At 36.8% G+C, this 17,409-nt stretch overlaps 1 protein-coding gene across 2 annotated transcripts in view; it reads right to left on the bottom strand.

The window, feature by feature from the left end:
* Positions 1 to 17,409, bottom strand: part of CRYBG3 (crystallin beta-gamma domain containing 3) — a 133,276-nt gene that overhangs the window by 33,170 nt on the left and 82,697 nt on the right. For both annotated transcript variants that reach the window (XM_017546195.2, XM_037744878.1), the window contains 5 exons: positions 15,523 to 15,665; positions 15,284 to 15,410; positions 14,022 to 14,054; positions 8,364 to 8,473; positions 4,917 to 5,043 (listed from right to left, as the gene is read on the bottom strand). In XM_017546195.2, the coding sequence (XP_017401684.1) occupies positions 4,917 to 5,043; positions 8,364 to 8,473; positions 14,022 to 14,054; positions 15,284 to 15,410; positions 15,523 to 15,665 (540 nt within the window). The remainder of the gene's footprint in view (positions 1 to 4,916; positions 5,044 to 8,363; positions 8,474 to 14,021; positions 14,055 to 15,283; positions 15,411 to 15,522; positions 15,666 to 17,409) is intronic.

Here is a 17,409-nt window from a genome sequence, read left to right as displayed (position 1 = left end):
TGATTTAAGTCATCAAGTAGGGAGAATCAAAGATGAAGACTAATGGTAAGACCAGATGATGATGGCTTTCAACAGAAACAGGGCAGAAAAGAACAAGTCTGTGAGGGAAAATGGGATGCTGGCAAAACATACTGAAGACCCATGTCGAATCTGGGAATGGAGCTCAGGGAATAACTGACTATTGCCTACTCTAGATATCTGTGAATCATCTACACTGATGGAGGCAAGAGCTGATGTTAGGATAATGAAAATTTCTAAACACAAGAGAGAGAAAAGGCCAAGAATAGGTATCTGAGAAACATTACACTTGAGAGGCCAAAAGGAAGATAACATTTGGATTTGGTGATGAGCTTGTTATGCTAATTCTTGTTTTATTCAATATTCAGTACTTAGCACAGTATTTAGTAAATAGTAGGCGTTCAGTACTTCAGAGTGAATAAATATAAAATGCACCTTCAGCAGTGCTGTTATTCTGCAGCACTTGTGATATTTATATAAAAATTCAGCTGGATGGTGCAGGGGCTTGCACCTGCAGTCCCAGCACTTTGGGAGGCTGAGGCAGGTGGATCCCTTGAGCCCAAAAGTTTGAGACCAGTCTGGGCAACACAGTGAAATCCCATCTCAACCAAAAAAACAGAAAAACTAGCCAGCATGGTGATGAACACCTGTAGTCCCAGCTACTTTGGAGGCTGAGATGAGAGAAAGAATTCAGCCACCTTAAATATTTTTCTTTGATTAAAGCAAAATAAAATAGCTTTAAACTTTCTTCTACAAAATTACTAATCAGATGTGTTTTACATTCACAGAACTCTACACTAATGCCCCAAGCATCATCTTAGGTCTTTTTATCACCTTACTGCCCTTTCACACCCAGTATGATTATTTCTAAATATAGAAAGCTTTGGTTTCAGCCCCCACAAACAGTTAAGCTTCATTAGTGATATTCAATCTCTTTCATCTTAAAAGGCCTTCTTGTAATCACTGCTAAGCAATCAAACTATTACCAAACCAAGGCTGCTGAAAACCTTAAAGAGAAGTCAATAGAAACCCATTCCACTATGGTTTAAGATAGATATTTAGGCATATTATTAGACATGTAATTTTTCCAGATATATATCTCTGTGAAGAGCCTATGAAAACCCTGGGTTTTAGTTCTCTTTCCTAATTCTAGGCCACTTAATTTGTTACTATTTTTCTCAAATGATTATACAAAGCTATCTTAGTATGATTAAATCTCCCTATATTAGATTTACTTGATGATTTTAGAATTCTAAATGAATTTTGAAAGAGAACTGGGGACCATATTCTGAGGCAGACTTTTCTACTTGTCTACCATATACTTCATTTGACAGCCACCAAACCACCTCCAGACTGTCACTAAAAATTCATCTCAAGTTTTTTAAAGGAAGTTAGCTCTGTTACAGTGGCAGGCAGAAATTATTAAAATTGCATCTCCTCTCATTTTCTCCAAAATCTAGTAACAGAGAACACCTCTATAAGTTTATACATCTCTGGTAGATTGTATTACTGTTTGAATATACTTTGTCAACTTCATCCCTGCCCAGGTGAGAGTCTATGCCCCTGCCCTATTTATGTCAGGCTTGTTCCTATGACTTGCTTTTGGAAACAGAATGTGAGTGGACACAATGATGTGTGCATGGACAAAATGAATCTGAGCAGAAGCTTCAAATGTGACACTGTGATTGTGACCTTGCTCCTGCTTTCCCACTGCCATGAAAAGAGTCATGTCCCTAATTGGAGGTGCTCCCATTAGCCTGGTCCCAGTGCAAAGCATATACAAAAAGTGTATCTAAAGCCAACTCACAAGCCTAAAGTGGGGGCCAAACAACTGTCTTGCCATTTCTGAGACAAAATATGAAAATGAAATGAACATTTGTTTTAGACCATTAAGATTCTGGAGACTGCTGTGAAAGCTAATACATGATCTTATTCCCTCTGACCTTGTGAATCCTAAAGCCAGATAAATTCTTTTTCATATCCAATTGGAAATATGACCAGGATACTTATTTGAAACAGAACTGGAGGCTGTCCATGATTTGAAAATACCTGTTCTAACAGTTTCTTTACAGAAAAATTAACAGAGACACAGATAAATTAAGAGATCTGCCAGGTCATATTAGTTACAAGCAGAACTATGAACTATGCTCCCAGCTCCATGCACTGTAAAATGACTGCAACACTGCAAATTATGTCAGTGGCCCTCTAGGATGTAACCTTCACCTGTACCAACAGAAGTTAGCCTGGAGCAGCAAACTGTCATTTTCAAAATATACTGATCTTCTACAAAGATGAAGTCTTAAGACTCCTCAATATTATACTATTATGACACTTAAGCACCAAGCCATAGCATGTCTGGGAATACCAACTGCAGGCAACATCCTTAGAATTCTGAAGTTTTAACTAAAAAAAGCAAAAGCAAAGGATTAGCTCATACTTATATAATGTCAACTTAATTACACAGAAACATTTCCTGGAATGAATCCAGAATTACACTGGATTGTGGCATAGACATTAGCAAATCCACACAAAAAAAATGCATATCAATTCCTAAGTAAGAATATAGCGGGGAGAATCACAGAAAGAATCAGAATGAATCAGAGAAGCAGAATAGGTAGGGTACCTAGCACTGTCCAGGGAAAGGAGACAGACTCTGGAGGATGTGAGCAACTGGGACCTAGAGAGTGAGAGAACTCTCTTTTAAGAGGAATGCTAGCCTACAGGCTAATCTCAAGACATCTACCTTATTTTACACAAATCTTATGCTCAACAGATAACCTCCTGATGACTAATTCAGTTTCTCTTGTTCTTCCAGAGAGGGGGGAAAAATGCCAAGGACAGAATTCTCGAGCATGCCAGTCACTAGAATCCGCTTATTACAAAAAACTAAATTGACCTTCTGGTTTACATATCAATCTTCCTACATCTGATCAACTTAAAGCTTTGGGACCTCTGTTGAGGTGTCCTCATGGTCCATCTACAGGTCTCTGTAGGATTACCAAACTCCCTCACACTCCTCCCATTTCAGCAGCAAACCTGCTGTCATAACACATCTTCGCAAAAGATGTTCCAAATATTGTCAATATATTATGAACAGGCATTAAGATAACTAACATGCTACCCTTACATAAACTGAATATTCTCTTTAAACCATTCTTGAAGTGAAAAGTCTCTAGATTTCAAGTCCTTCCCAACAGGCACCTTCGCTTATGCTGGAGTCCATAGGACCAAAACAAGACACGCCACTGCACAGGACGACTTAACGTGAAAACGTTTCTTTCTGTTTCTTTTCACTCCCCAGTGTTTCATTTTACACTTCATGAATCTAAAGGAATTATGCCTCTTCACAGAAAAATAGTAACACTCATTAATTCTGACCCTATTTCTAAAATGCCCTCCCTAGAAATTTTGTTAGTTTAGTTCACTGAATTAAGAGTTGTCCAAAACCCTTTCAAGATGGTACTTTCAAATTTAGGCCTCTATCTTTCGCTTTTAGAGTTAACACCAAGTAAGTATCGGTCTACTGATTTGGCCACCGAAAACGGTTTTAAAAAATTACTTTCCAGTAAACATGGACCATCTTCCAACGTCTTTTCCAGCATTATCAAAGCCTGCACAGACTTGCCAAACCACATTTTCTTTTTTTTTTTTTAACCAGTTTTCCTTCAACCCACAGGACGTATTAGTAGCCACTTATTCTTTGCAAGTTGGTATCTCAGAGCCATTGAGAGAGACCAAGAACACTATTTATATTCCTGTTCTTGGCCAAGACTCTATAATTAGTCTGATACCAAGAATATTGTATCCAGGAATGCCTTGTGAAATAGGACTCCGCTGCTTAGGCTGAGATCAAAGATCCTGAGTACGGCCATTTCCCTGGAGTCAGCTCTGACGGGAAGGTCTGAGTCACTACTACTGTCATGTAGAGCTTCCAGTCAGCTCTGTGTAAAACTCGAGCTCTGACCAAACATGTCCCCAAGTAACTGTCATAACTACATATCTTAAAAGTATCCCAGATCCTCCGTAGTTCCTCTGCACAGATCCTATTGACCAGGGGCCCAGAATTGATGTCCTGGAGTTGTGATCGTTTTTCTCACATTTTAAATTCTAAATAAATGTGGTGAAAAGGAAAACCTACTTACTCTATAAATATGGGCCTCAAGGTGACCCAGACCATTCTGCTCACACCAGACAGAAAAGCCCTGGTTCCACAAAACAAGGTTTGAAATTACTGTCTGTGGTGGCCCATGTCTTAAAGTAACATAGTTAACCTTAGGAGCAGACAAACTGTCACGTGACTTACCTAGAATAATAAAGTGGTTATTTTTATATTGAAGCAGGTATAACAATAGCAACCATGGTGTTCACAGCTAACATTTAAATGAGAACTCACCATATGCTGTGCACTTTATAAGCACAATCTCATTTAATATCCCAGTGGCCTTGTAAGTACTGTTATTTTATTTTTATTTTCATTTTTACAGATGAGGAAACCAAGTAACTGTGCCAGTGTCACTCAAATTGATTAAAGTATCAAACTGGAAGTTAAGTCGAAGTCTATATTGTTTTAGTTCTTGAGTTTTACATCCCTGCTTTTTTTTTAAAAAAGTAGAATATCATTATTACATTTTGGTTGGATTTCATGAGTGAACCTCAGTTTTACAATTGACAGATGAATTATTCATATTTTTGAGATTTTTTTGTTTTTTTTGAGATGGAGTTTCGCTCTTGTTGCCCAGGTTGGAGTGCAATGGCACGATCTCGGCTCACTGCAAACCTCCGCCTCCTGGGTTCAAGCAATTCTCCTGCCTCAGACTCCAACTTCATATTATAATCTGTGGTAATTAAACTGGACAAGAAAAGGAGTCTCATAAGTATGCATTTTGCAAAGTACTTACATAGTCAATGGGCTTGAGAGATTTGACTTTAGATGCTGGGCAGCCGCAGGAAGTAAGGTCAGCATAGAGGCCTTCTTCTAACACACAGTGATTAACAAACATGTCTTCTTGGTAATAGAGGAGCCAGCTAAAAGCCAACCAGTGAGATATTCAGTCAAATGGCATTCACTTGGCAGTTTAGGCTCATTATCATGCTGTGGGAACTGGGGTAGGGGTAGGGCATAGCAGGTAGTGCAGAGCAGCACCACACCACCTTTAAAAACAAAGCACACACCAGCTACCACTGTCATTCCCTGACTGCTTATGATGTGCCAGGCATGAGGCGAGGCACATTACATTTACTATTTCACAGTGTCCTTAATAATCTTAAGAGTTCGGAACGTCCTCATTTTATAGGCAACAAAAGTAAGGATTAGGAAGGAAAGGTGATTTTCCCATGGTTCCTCAAACTACCCAATGATAGAGAGGAAGTCTGAAATAAGACGACGTCTGCTTTAAGCTAAAGACATTCTTTTTCTTTAGTGCTTTCAATACAGCACTCTGGGATTAGATTATGGTGATTATTAAGGACCTGAACAGATTGTAAGTTCTTTTTGGGAAAAATTAAAAATTTTTGTATTTAGTTTAGATGAGAATAGAAGACAGGTATTTTAAAATCACACAAGAATATATAAAACCTGTCACCTACAAATCTGACAACTAATGGAAAATTTTAAAAAGAAATAAACCCCTTAGAATCTTCAATAGTGAGCTATCTTCAGTACAGCATTCATCAGAAGATTGCTAACACATACCCTTTTGAAAAGAAGGAGCCTAAGGGAAAAATTAAACGGCTGTTACTAATTTACTTTTGGCGTGGTTAAGTTCTAGCCCCGTATTTTAAGATCACCAGGACGGTACTCTTGTTAGACCAGTTCAACTCTGGATAACCACAGAAATGGTGTGTGACATTATAATTTACTGTCATGTCTTCTACTGTAATAAGCATTTTATAGTCAACATTTATCAAAGGTTTCTAATGTGCCAGGCATAAAGCTAGTGCATTATTTTATTTAGTCCTTATATGACTCCTTTGAGGTGGGTACTATTATTACCCATCCTTTACAGATGAGGAAGCTGAGGTTCAGAGAGGTGACCCATTTTGCCTAAAATTACATAGCTAGAAAATGGTGGAACTGGGTTCAGATCCAGGTCTCTCACACATTCCAGGTGTTTACACAATTCCCATGGTTCTTGTTTTCTTTTATTATCCTGCTGTTGTATATTTCCTACATGAAGAGATATGTGTGACTAGTTTGTCCTAGAACTCAGTGTCAAGAAAAATACATTTTCCTCCAGAAAATCTTCAGTGCGTCTCATTAACAGACGATGATCCTAAATCTTGTAAGATATTTTCTTTTATTTTAGTGTAGAGGAAACTCAGAACCAAATAATAGTAACAAAATTATTTCAGGTCGTTGGTATGTATATTTCTTATTAGAGTTGCAGATTTCTATTTAACTCACGGTGCCCTACTTTATGTGTTTTAATGTTGTAAAACTGTCATTTCCTTTTCAGAGTTAAGTACATAAACAAAGACAAATACAAGGAGGCTCAAGGCAGAAGAGCTATAGGAAATAGGAGAAGGAAAGGACTGCTTGATTTAGAGTTAATCAAGAAGATTAACAGAAAGAATGGAGTGGACTGAACCTTAAAGGATATATCTGAATTATTTTTAAGCAGGTGTCACAAACTTCCATAACTGCAGGAGACCACGGAGGTAATGCAGATGAGTAGTGTCACAGGTGGAAAAAACGTGGGAATGGCGGTGACTGTGGTAGGTTGGAAAGCACATATGCAATCTATTCAATTGCTGACAAAGGCAAAAGCTTTCCCCAAGTCTTAAAATCATCTGATTTTTAAAGAAAAGGTGGAAAACAGCTGCTTCTGAAAAATATCCTAAACATAAGTATTATTAATACAAATTTTTTTAACTTGGCATACAGGCTAAACAAACACCTGCTGGCTAGATTTACCAGGGACCCCCAGCCTTCGGTATGAAGCAGCCGTCAGCAAACTGCAGCGCGTAGGCCAAGTCTGCCCCACTGCTTGTTTTCGAACAGCCCATAAGCTAAGACTGGTTTTCACATTTTCAAAGGGTTTAAAAATTTAAAAGAAGACCATTTCATGGCATGGAAACGTTACATATAATTAAAATGTCAATGTCCGTAAATAATGGTTCATTGGAACACAGCTGTGCCTATCGGTTTGTGTACGGCTGCTCTTGTGCTGTATCTACCAGCAGTGTTGAGAGTTGCTGGGACAGAGCCTGTGGAACTCGCAAAGTAAAAAATATTCACCATGTGATTCCTTATAGTTAAAGTCTGCTGACCCCTGGGACAGGTAAGGCTTTGGAAAGTGAATATGAGAAGAGAGGAGAATAGGATGGGAAATGGACAGGGAAAAGGGGCTAGCTGATGCTAAGGTCTGGAAAAGAAAGAATTTGAGCTTGATTGGACTGGTACTAGAAAATGGCTGGGAATTAAAGCATTAGTAAAAATATCAAACTGGATTTTGGGACAAATAATTGGACTATGATTTGTTTGGGGTAAAAACTAGAAATAAGATGACCTGGAAATACATGGTAATTAACATACTGAAGTTTTTCCAAGTGAAAAATAGAAGGCCCAGGTTTCTCATGATCCATGGGAGAAGGGAGGAAAACTGACAAACCCAAGATATTTTAAAGGAAGAAAAGAAAGACTTTGACAGGTTATTAGGAAGATGTTTGATACACAGAGATGCTACAAACTATATGGTTAAAAATAGTTAAAATGGTAAATTTTGTTATGAATATTTTAGCACAATAAAAAATTTGTAGAATATATTTTAGCTGTGGGACTCACATGCAGTTTCATATACATATGAAAAATATATAGTATATTGTTGCAATTGGAAGAATATTAGATTCAGAGATAAGAAGAAAAAAACCCAAAGCAATCACAGGTCTGAAATTTGGTATGTAATCTTGGAAAACTCTAACTCTGAACCTGGTTTCCGCATCTGTGATATGGGGATAATGAATACTTTGTTAAAAAAAGGTTAAAAAAATTAGGATTAATATGTCTTACTTGAATAAAAACACCAGGTATTTTTATAGCATTCTACTATGCTAGACAGTAAATATACAAAATAAACATTCAAAATATTTAGGAAATAATGTAAGATCACAGTGAGAGACAAAATCAAAATGCTCCCTAAGTTGGTTAATCGGCATTCTGTTTCTCGGTATTCTATCATAGCTCAAAATACAAATTAAGCAAAATTTATATAGACCAGTTAGCAGGTAACCAATGTCTGTTGAAGAGAAATTTTAAAGTTTCACTGTGTATGCAAAAAGTAAATTTATATAAATTTTAAAAATTAGTTATTAAATAACAGCAGAAATCACTTAATAAGCATACTTACCAACCTCGAAGAACTTTAAAAGAACATGGCATGAGTGAAGTCAGATCAGCAGTTTCTTCTGTAAAATCTGAACATTCACCTTGGAACCCTGGTTTACTGAATGCTTTGAGCTACGAGAGCAACAACACAACAGCTAAATTTAAAAAATGGTCTTAGATGATCACAAGCAAACAACCTTTAATTTCATGAATTTATAAAATGCAGCAAGATAGTAAACTCCTTTTTAGTCTATTATCAACAAATTCACGTTAAGGATGATGATATGCTTCTTAAACCAGCTTTCCCACGTGTTTCCAGGAATGGAGTGTCACTGTTTATCATTTTTCTTGCCTCTCTTCCACCAAAGTGTGGGTACAGAGGCCTAGAAAACAATTCTACCTATAAGAGTACATCAGAGTCCTTCTTCCACTAAAATGTGGTCCTTTATTCTCTCAAACAACCATTATGCCCTATGTTGAGACTAGATGTATAAAATAAGAAGCAATTTAGTGCTAAACATGAAAGAGGCTTAGGTTAGTGTGAGGCTACATGGTATGCTGCTTCTCTCCCTAGCTCTTCCTGATCCACAGTTAATATGAGGAGAAGACAGAACGAGTGCATGCCCATAAGCAAGCAAGAAAAGTGCCCACGAGGGCACAGGAGCAGGTGGCGGAGGAGATAATGACGACGGGGTCAGTGGAAGATTTATGGTGAAGAAAGCAAGATATCCGTGTCATGTATTTCAGCTTACAGCCTTCGGTTTTCTGATAAGAATACCTTAAACGTACAGCTTACAGTTACATACTATTACATTTCTACTTTAGTCCTTTTTGTCGAAAAAAATCCATGAAATCTCAACTATAATTCCCTTTAGACCAGGTATATAATAATTTGCAATTCCAGTAGGCTTGAAGGTACAATAGGAATGAAAAAAATTAAAAGCCCTGCAAAAATTTCATAATACACTGGAGACCTGGAACAACATGGCCCACAGGTCCACCCTGCGCCGACAGGCAGGCACTAGGGCACAGAACGCATCCTAACAAACCATCTGCAGCATCGCCCTGCCTTCTGCTCATGCTGTCTTCAAGGATACAGCTTTTCTGAGCAGCCAACATTCACCTCCCTCGTCTTCCAAAAGGCCTTTTCTTAGAAGTACTGTTTCTTGGCTATCTCATTCTGCTCTGACCTTACTTGATCTGTTATCAGAGATCAGTCAAAATCAGTGTGGTGAGAAAAGTAATTCCCCCTGACCATCTGTGGCTTGCATAACACCACTTCCTATTAGGAAATCACACTGTATTTGGAGCATTAAAACACCAAGGGACTTCTTGCCTTAAGGAGATGTGATCCAGCAAGTTTCTGCTGTAGTCCTTCTGGAAGATGCAGAGGACAGCAAGGGAAGGAAGTCTGAATCAAGACATACTTATGTCTCATGTTTTATCTATTATCATTAAAGATGTATAAAATGTGAAGCTAAAAAGCAAACCATTTTTAACATCCAAAAACAGAGAAATTTCTCCTGCATGGAAACACTATCTTACTAAAAGTCAGAAAAGCCATATGAGAAGAGACACATGTTGTCTTGTTCACTACTTGCATTCCCAGTTTAATTAATTGTACTGTATACTGCTGAGTTGAAGATTCATACTTCAACATTTTCACAATGAAGCCATGAAACGTCAAATCCTAGAATACTGATAATGCCAGTTAAGCCTATTTCAGATGGTATACATAGTAGCTGCCTCCATTTTTTGTCTCAGTCTTCATAGCCAGAAAAGTTATTTCAAATTCATATATACATGCAGAAATAATGTTATCAAATATCTCTTGATAGGTTAAAATAGTCTTTGTCCAAACTTTAAAACCTGGCTTAAATGCTTATCTGAGTTTACTAAACGAGATATAGTGTCTGATTCACCCAGAATTAAACCAACTCTACAAAAACATGCATTTTGATCACCTTATCAATCCTCAAAATAGAACAATTCTCATAATAATGTCCTGAGGAGCATCCATACAGAAACCAACTCTGAGCGTACTGATTATAATAATTAACTTGTAGTTTCTCCACTTGGTGCAATTAAGTGACAGACCCTTGGAGAAATTAAGTCCTAGGAAAAACTAGCTGGATAAACGACCATGTTAGCTTCCTTTACAGATCCATGGATAACAAGTATACAAAATAACTCTTAATACTGAGGCAAACAGACAAATGAGAGATGAGTTTTTTGCAAACTATACCCATCCTCCGTACCATGCAGGTATGGCTCAATCCCTACCAGCTCCCCAACTGGAAATGTATGGAAGCAAATTAAAAAAGTGTCCCTGTGGTTTGCTCTTCTTAAAACTACCGTTTGTAGTTCTTTCTTAGAACTACCATTTGAGCGAAATTATCTCCACTCTATTAAGAACATTTTATGGAAATGCTTTTTGCTATGTAATTTTCATTTATAGTATATGCTAATAATATGTGGTAATAGATCTATAATATGACAAACTATTATAAAGTGCAATGAACTGACAAAACACAGAAGCTGTGCTGACTTATTCTACAATATCAGCATTATTTTTAATGTAATTTTACTTACTCCAATACTAAAATAATTTCTATGAGAAATTTTCATCCCTGTCTAAGTAAGACTTTCTCTAGCCCTTTGGGCTTCCCTCATACAAATATGTTGATTGTTAAGGAAAAGTCTTGTTTCCATTCTTCTATTACATCACATCTTTCTCATACTGTAGTGTTATATATTTCTCATATTGGTTATATATTCTACAATGATTTCATTTCCATTATTAATCATAAAGCCTTTCTTTACTGAAATAATTCTTCCTAAGTAGTTGTGACTTGGCTCCTATAAAAATGATCTAGTTAAAGTGCCACAAAGAAGTAAACTGCTCGTGAATCTTACTGTATTTGCCTAAAGCTGTCATTTTCCTATCCCCCACACATGAAAACAGTAGCAACAATTCTTACAGATCCTGTGATCACTTTAAAATTCAGCGAGGCTAAAATATCCAATATAAAAAAATACGCAGTTGCTTTTCTTGTTGAGAATCATGTATAAAATGGAACAGGGGCTCAATATTTAAGTAAATCCAAATTTTTAATTAAATCTGGAAATGGACTTTAAAATGATTCTGGAAACAAAAGGTACTTGGCTGAGTCAAAGGGGAGAACTGGTTAGATTTCTAGAGAATGATGCCTAACTACAACTTCCTCTGAAAACTAAATTCACTGTTATAAGATTTAATCTAGTACTAGATTTCAGATAGTCAGGACTTGCAATAATAGAGATGATGACAATATGAAGATAATACATATTCTCTTTGGTTTCTGTTTTGTTTGGGGGGAAAACAAAAAAATAAAATGTCACTTGCTAATGGTGAAGAACTCTATAGCGATCTTGTATATCTCGAGTTGTTAATTAGACATAGTGACCAACCTTCAGCCTTTGGAGAAAAACAATCTTCTCAATAAAAGGTGGTGTTCTCTGCATGTTCTCACCCATAAGAGGGAGCTGAACACTGAGAACACATGGGCACAGAGAGGGGAACAACACACACCAGCGCCTGCTGGGGAGTGGGGGATGAGGGGAGGGAACTTAGAGGACGGGTCAATAGGTGCAGCAAACCACCATGGCACACACATACCTATGTAACAAACCTGCACGTTCTGCACATGTATCCTTCTTATTTTTTTTTTGGAAGAAATAAAGACAAAAAATTAAAACAAAACTTTCCTAATCTCAAAACAAAAAATAAAATTAAAAGGAGGTGTTCTACCAGTATCTCAGATAAGCCATATCTCATCATAACATATTTCCAGAGCAGTCAGCAACAGTGTTTTTATCACCATACATTCACAATGTATATTAATCCCTATACACATACACTTTCTGGCTTTTCCCCTCTTAGGTTGCTTAAGATTCCCCTTAAAATCACCAGCATAAAAAAAATTCCCTCTCTGACTTGAGCTCTGACATGAAACTTCCTCCTCACTCCTCAGAGAGGGAAAAATCAGTACCCCGTTTGAATACAGCATCTGTATTGCCAATCTGACTGTTTTAACTACTGTCTGTTGAAGAGAAAATACTTTCTAGTTATTGAAAGGAACCAGTGTGTCAGCCAAGATTCATTTGTTTAAATAAGTATAAACAAGAAAAATGTCTGAAAATTTGGTCGACTGAAAATAAGGCTTTGAGAGTAGGTAAACAAAGAAGGCTTTGTTCAATGTGTTACCAAATATCCAGCTATCATATACCTGTCGGAAATGCTTATTTCACAAAGCAATAACTGAGCCATACCCAGAAAAATGAAGTGGAGCTGATTTCACTGGGCGTTTTCTGCTGCTTCCTCTCTTCAAGTTAGACTGGAAACACTATAAAGAAAATCCTCCCAGCAATCTGCCCCAAACAAGGAAGTCCATAAAAAAGAGAACAAGGAGGTAGGAGCAGAAGAAACAGAGATTTTAAAAAATGGGACTTTTATCTGTACTTAGAAATCAAAAATGTGCAGCTTGAAATAACTTTTCTTTCATATATCTACTCATGTTATTTTCATTCATGTGAAAAAATACTTTAAAAATCCACAGTTGCGAGTTTTCAAAACTTCAAAATAAAGATCTGGCAGGAAGTGTCTCTAAAGACAACAACTCAATTATATTCACAAAGGAAATGTTCCGCGTAGGCCTGGCTCATCAGAAAATAATAAAACCTGAAAGCACTGTGAGTGTAAACATGGTTAAAGAATGCTGGTCTGAAATAAATACTGACATGAAGATAGGAAATATACACATTCAGAGAAAAACACTGAGCATTATGTAAAGGCAGCAAATGCTAAATATTTAAGAGTAATTACTATATTTGGCTTTCTGACAACAATTTTTCTGAATTTGTAATTTAAAATAAAACAAAGGAAACAATGCCTCTCACCCCCTCTTCCTTCCATAGTTGTACTGCTCATATCATGGTTATGTCTTTCTTTGATTTAAAACCCTGAAAATGTGGTTTTGTCAAGTGCAGTCCACACTAGAAATGTCTCTTTTGCTACTTCCAGTTGTGTGCATGGAACTTACTTAAATTATGAATCTCAGATTTATTGTCTATAATTGGGAGTAACACTGACCTCATGGACTTAGAATTGTTAAATAGGCACAATTTCTAGCCCTCAATAGAAAATGAACAAATGTTAGGCTCCAAAGTATTGCCCAGTCCCCTTCAAACCATTAATACAGAAGAAATGAATATAGGGCTTCAAGTTCACTAGCTCAGAAACATTTGAGGTCGGTATTAGAAATACATGTACATAATAAAGCATGCTAAGACAGTGACCTCTCCATGGTAAGTTTGCTCTTCCAGAGATAAATATAATATTCTATGAAGAATGTGACGCTGAAGAAAGAATGGGCAATGGGAAAAAAAGAGTGGCAGAAGTTCAAAAAGTGGTCGGAGCTACAGCTCTGTCAGGAGAAAACAAAAGAAAGTATGACAAACCCGGACTATGCACACACTGACAGAGATGTGAATTCGTCCGCTCATAGGTACTAAGTACAATACACTCTGCTCTGCCAGAGAGACAAAAAAGTTATCTGCAGAAAAGAGAAAGGTTTGATAGAAAGGGTATAAAAGCTTTTAGTAAACAATTTAACAATTATAAGAATATTTTTAAACGTACCAAATGTGGAGGTTCATTTATCCCAAGTGGTTCCTGAAAAACATTAAAGCATTTTCAAAATTGTAATCACATAATCTTAGTTGTCTTTTTGAAAGTTCTGAAAATATCCTTTGGAAAAAAAATTGCTTTTCTTTTTCATTTTTTTTTTTTTTTTTTTTTCTTTTTTGAGACAAGGTATTCGTATGTTGTCCAGGCTGGACTGCAGTAACACACCTTCAGCTCACTGCACCCTTGATCTCCAGGGCTCAAGCGATTCTCCCAGCTCAGCCTCCCAAGTAGCTGGGACTACAGTCATGTGCCAAAACACCCAGTTAATTTTTACTTATTTTTTGTAGAAACGAGGTCTCATTGTGTCGTTCAGGCTTGTCTCGAACTCCCAGGCTTTAGCGATCCTTGACTTTGGCCTCCCAAAATGCTGGGATTGCACCCCTGAGCCACCACAGCCACCGCACCCAGCTTGAAAAAATATTTTGATGGTTTTATCTGTTTATGAGATTCTTTGAACTGGCTATTGCTCTCAAATAACCTACTGAATTCTCTTATAATGATTTTAGTATTTATAACTAATTCATTTTGAGTAATATTGAAGCTGGAAGACAAATATGGCCTAGTGCCCATTACAAAGAAGGAGTGTGAATTTCTGAACATTGTCTCGTGGGCACTCATTGTTCTGCAGCATTTGCTATTATCCAAACTGACCACACTCTTCTACAGCTTCATGAATCTGCACATAAGAACATTATTCCTTGTTTGTGAAATGCCCTTTCTGCCTGGAAAAATTGCTTTTATCCCTTAAGCTATCACTCAAGTCACCAAAACATCCTCTTCTGTGGCAAGGTCTTCTATTCCCCAGGTACTGAGTGTTCCCTTTCCCTGCTCCCCTGCACTGCCTTCACACTTCATTTTCTCACTAATCATACTATGATTTATTGTCCATACATCTTTCTCCCCTAGGAGACAGAAAACCAACAGGACGGTCTTAATCTTTATCGCCAGTGATTAGCATAGTGTCCTACACATCAGAGACACTAAATAAATGCTGTTGAGTGAATGAACGGATCGAATCACAGAGGCTTCTCATTCATGTGTTAGTATCTACTAGCTCTCTACGGACTCTATCGAAATTCAAAGTAATATTGCATTTTCTTTCCATAAACACACATGACGTGATTCAACAGCCCCCCTTTTAAAAAGCGGTTTCCACATATTCAGTTGCAGGCTATTACGTAACGTAGCATGGGCTATATTCATACTTCACTCACCAGTTGGATTGGTCGTATCGACATGATTATGTTATTTGATCCTCCCCAGTCAAAAAAGCATTTGTATTTCCCTTTTTCTAAAATGTATTGTTCTCCACAGAAGAACTTTTGCTGGTAGGCAACCCATCTAGTAGGGAAAAAAGAAAAAAAAAAAAAGAAGAAGTGATATACAATCAAGCAAACAACAATGTTAAATACCAAAGAATTTCTCAAGGTTCTTAGTTTAGGGGGCAACTTACACTCCACTTTTAACATGAATGGATCTTGTTTTACTGCCAAAGCCAATTTCTTCCAAATCAGAAATTTCCTGATTTGTAATGTCAATAAACTTCCCACTTTCTAGGTCAGATTCAAACAGTGTGACAGAAGATTCTATAAAATTCTAAAAGGAGAAACAGAAAAGTTTAGGAAAACATACATATTCTGTTTTATGGACCGCTATTATCTTAGCAAAATATCACATACTCATGGGGTAATTTTCACACAAATAACTCCAAGAAGAATTTTAAATGGCCCTGCAATCATTTTATAGCTATTACTCCCGTGTAGTTTAAAGGAAAAAAATCAGTCTGAATTTACTTTAGTTGGGAAGATACTACAATTTTATACAAAGTAGTCGTGAGTAAATTTCTGGGGCTTATGGGCTATCATATACAACACTAATTGCAAAGGAAACTAGTCTCATTTGTGCCTAAGGAACAAAAACTACATAAAACAAAAGTAAATAAATAGTGTACTGTGGCAATGTGTGACAGGATTTTATGAGCTTAAATATAATAGGAAAAATATAATTTGCTTAACAAAAAATGTTCATTAAAAAATTAAATGATAGGAAATTTAAAAAAACATATAATGAGTCAATGCATTTAAAACAAAGATATCTTAGAAAATCTCTATGACTCAAATAGATAAATTGGCAAAAGACAAAGACAATTCATGAAAAAGAAAATAATAAATATGCAAATGTCTAATTTCATGAGTAAATTAAAGAAATTCAAACTAAACAATTAGATACAACTTTCATTTCTTAAAAAAAGCTCTAAAAGTCCAGTTTTATCAAACTATATTGCTGGTGGAAACAAGAATTAAACATCTATTTTATAAAATGACTTAAAAAACAGACTAAAAAGAAACTGTTCATGCTCTCTGACCCTGAAATTCCTTTTTGAATTAAGAAAAGTCTCCTAAGGGAATTAAATGATGAGCAATTTATATGCAAAAATGCACTATTTACAACAGTGAAGTTTGTACACTATGTAAATGTCCAAAAGATGGTTTAATAAACCTTTCACTTCATCTGTCACTTGGTGGAGTATTATTAAATATAATTAAGAGTTTTTAATTAACAGAACAAAGTCCAGGGTAAGTCCTATAAGGTTATTAGATTACTAAGTAACTGCCAAAGTCACCTAGATTTAAGTGTAGCTCTTCTGCTCGAGAATAAAGAACGATGGAACAACCTTAAAAACTGTATTCCATTTTACATTTTAAAGCACTTGGATAAGTTAGTAGTTAGTAAAATCTCAGGTACAGTACTTCCGACTATTTTTTTTTATATTGTACTTTAAGTTCTGGGGTACATGTGCAGAACGTGCAGGTTACATAGGCATACATGTGCCACGGTGGTTTGCCGGATTCATCACCCCATCATCTACGTTAGGTATTTCTCCTAATGCTATCCCTCCCCTATTCCCCCACCCTCTACTATGCCTCCCCTACCCACCCACTCCCTGACAGGCTCCAGTGTGCGATGTTTCCCCTCCCTGTGTCCATGTGTTCTCATTGTTCAACACCCACTTATGAGTGAGAACATGTGGTGTTTGGTTTTCTGTTCTTGTGTCAGTTTGCTGAGAATGATGGTTTCCAGCTTTGCAGGGACATGGGTAAAGCTAGTACTACCTACTATTAAGAGAACACTACTGAGCAATTGCTTCAGACCCAAAGATAAGTCATAAGGATCAGTAATTTGATTACTTTTAAATCCCATAAAATCCCAAAGCTGAGTCCCTGCATTACAATCTCCAGAGGGCAATGTGATATGAGACATTGGTGGAGATCTCATGTATCCATTAATTTAGGAGAACAAATGGTCTCTGCTGCATACCAACCTGACATCAAACGTCTGA

Source organism: Cebus imitator, unplaced genomic scaffold (genome assembly GCF_001604975.1).
Source record: "Cebus imitator isolate Cc_AM_T3 unplaced genomic scaffold, Cebus_imitator-1.0 Scaffold188, whole genome shotgun sequence".
NCBI lineage: Eukaryota > Metazoa > Chordata > Mammalia > Primates > Cebidae > Cebus > Cebus imitator.
This window is presented reverse-complemented; position numbering and strand designations above follow the sequence as displayed.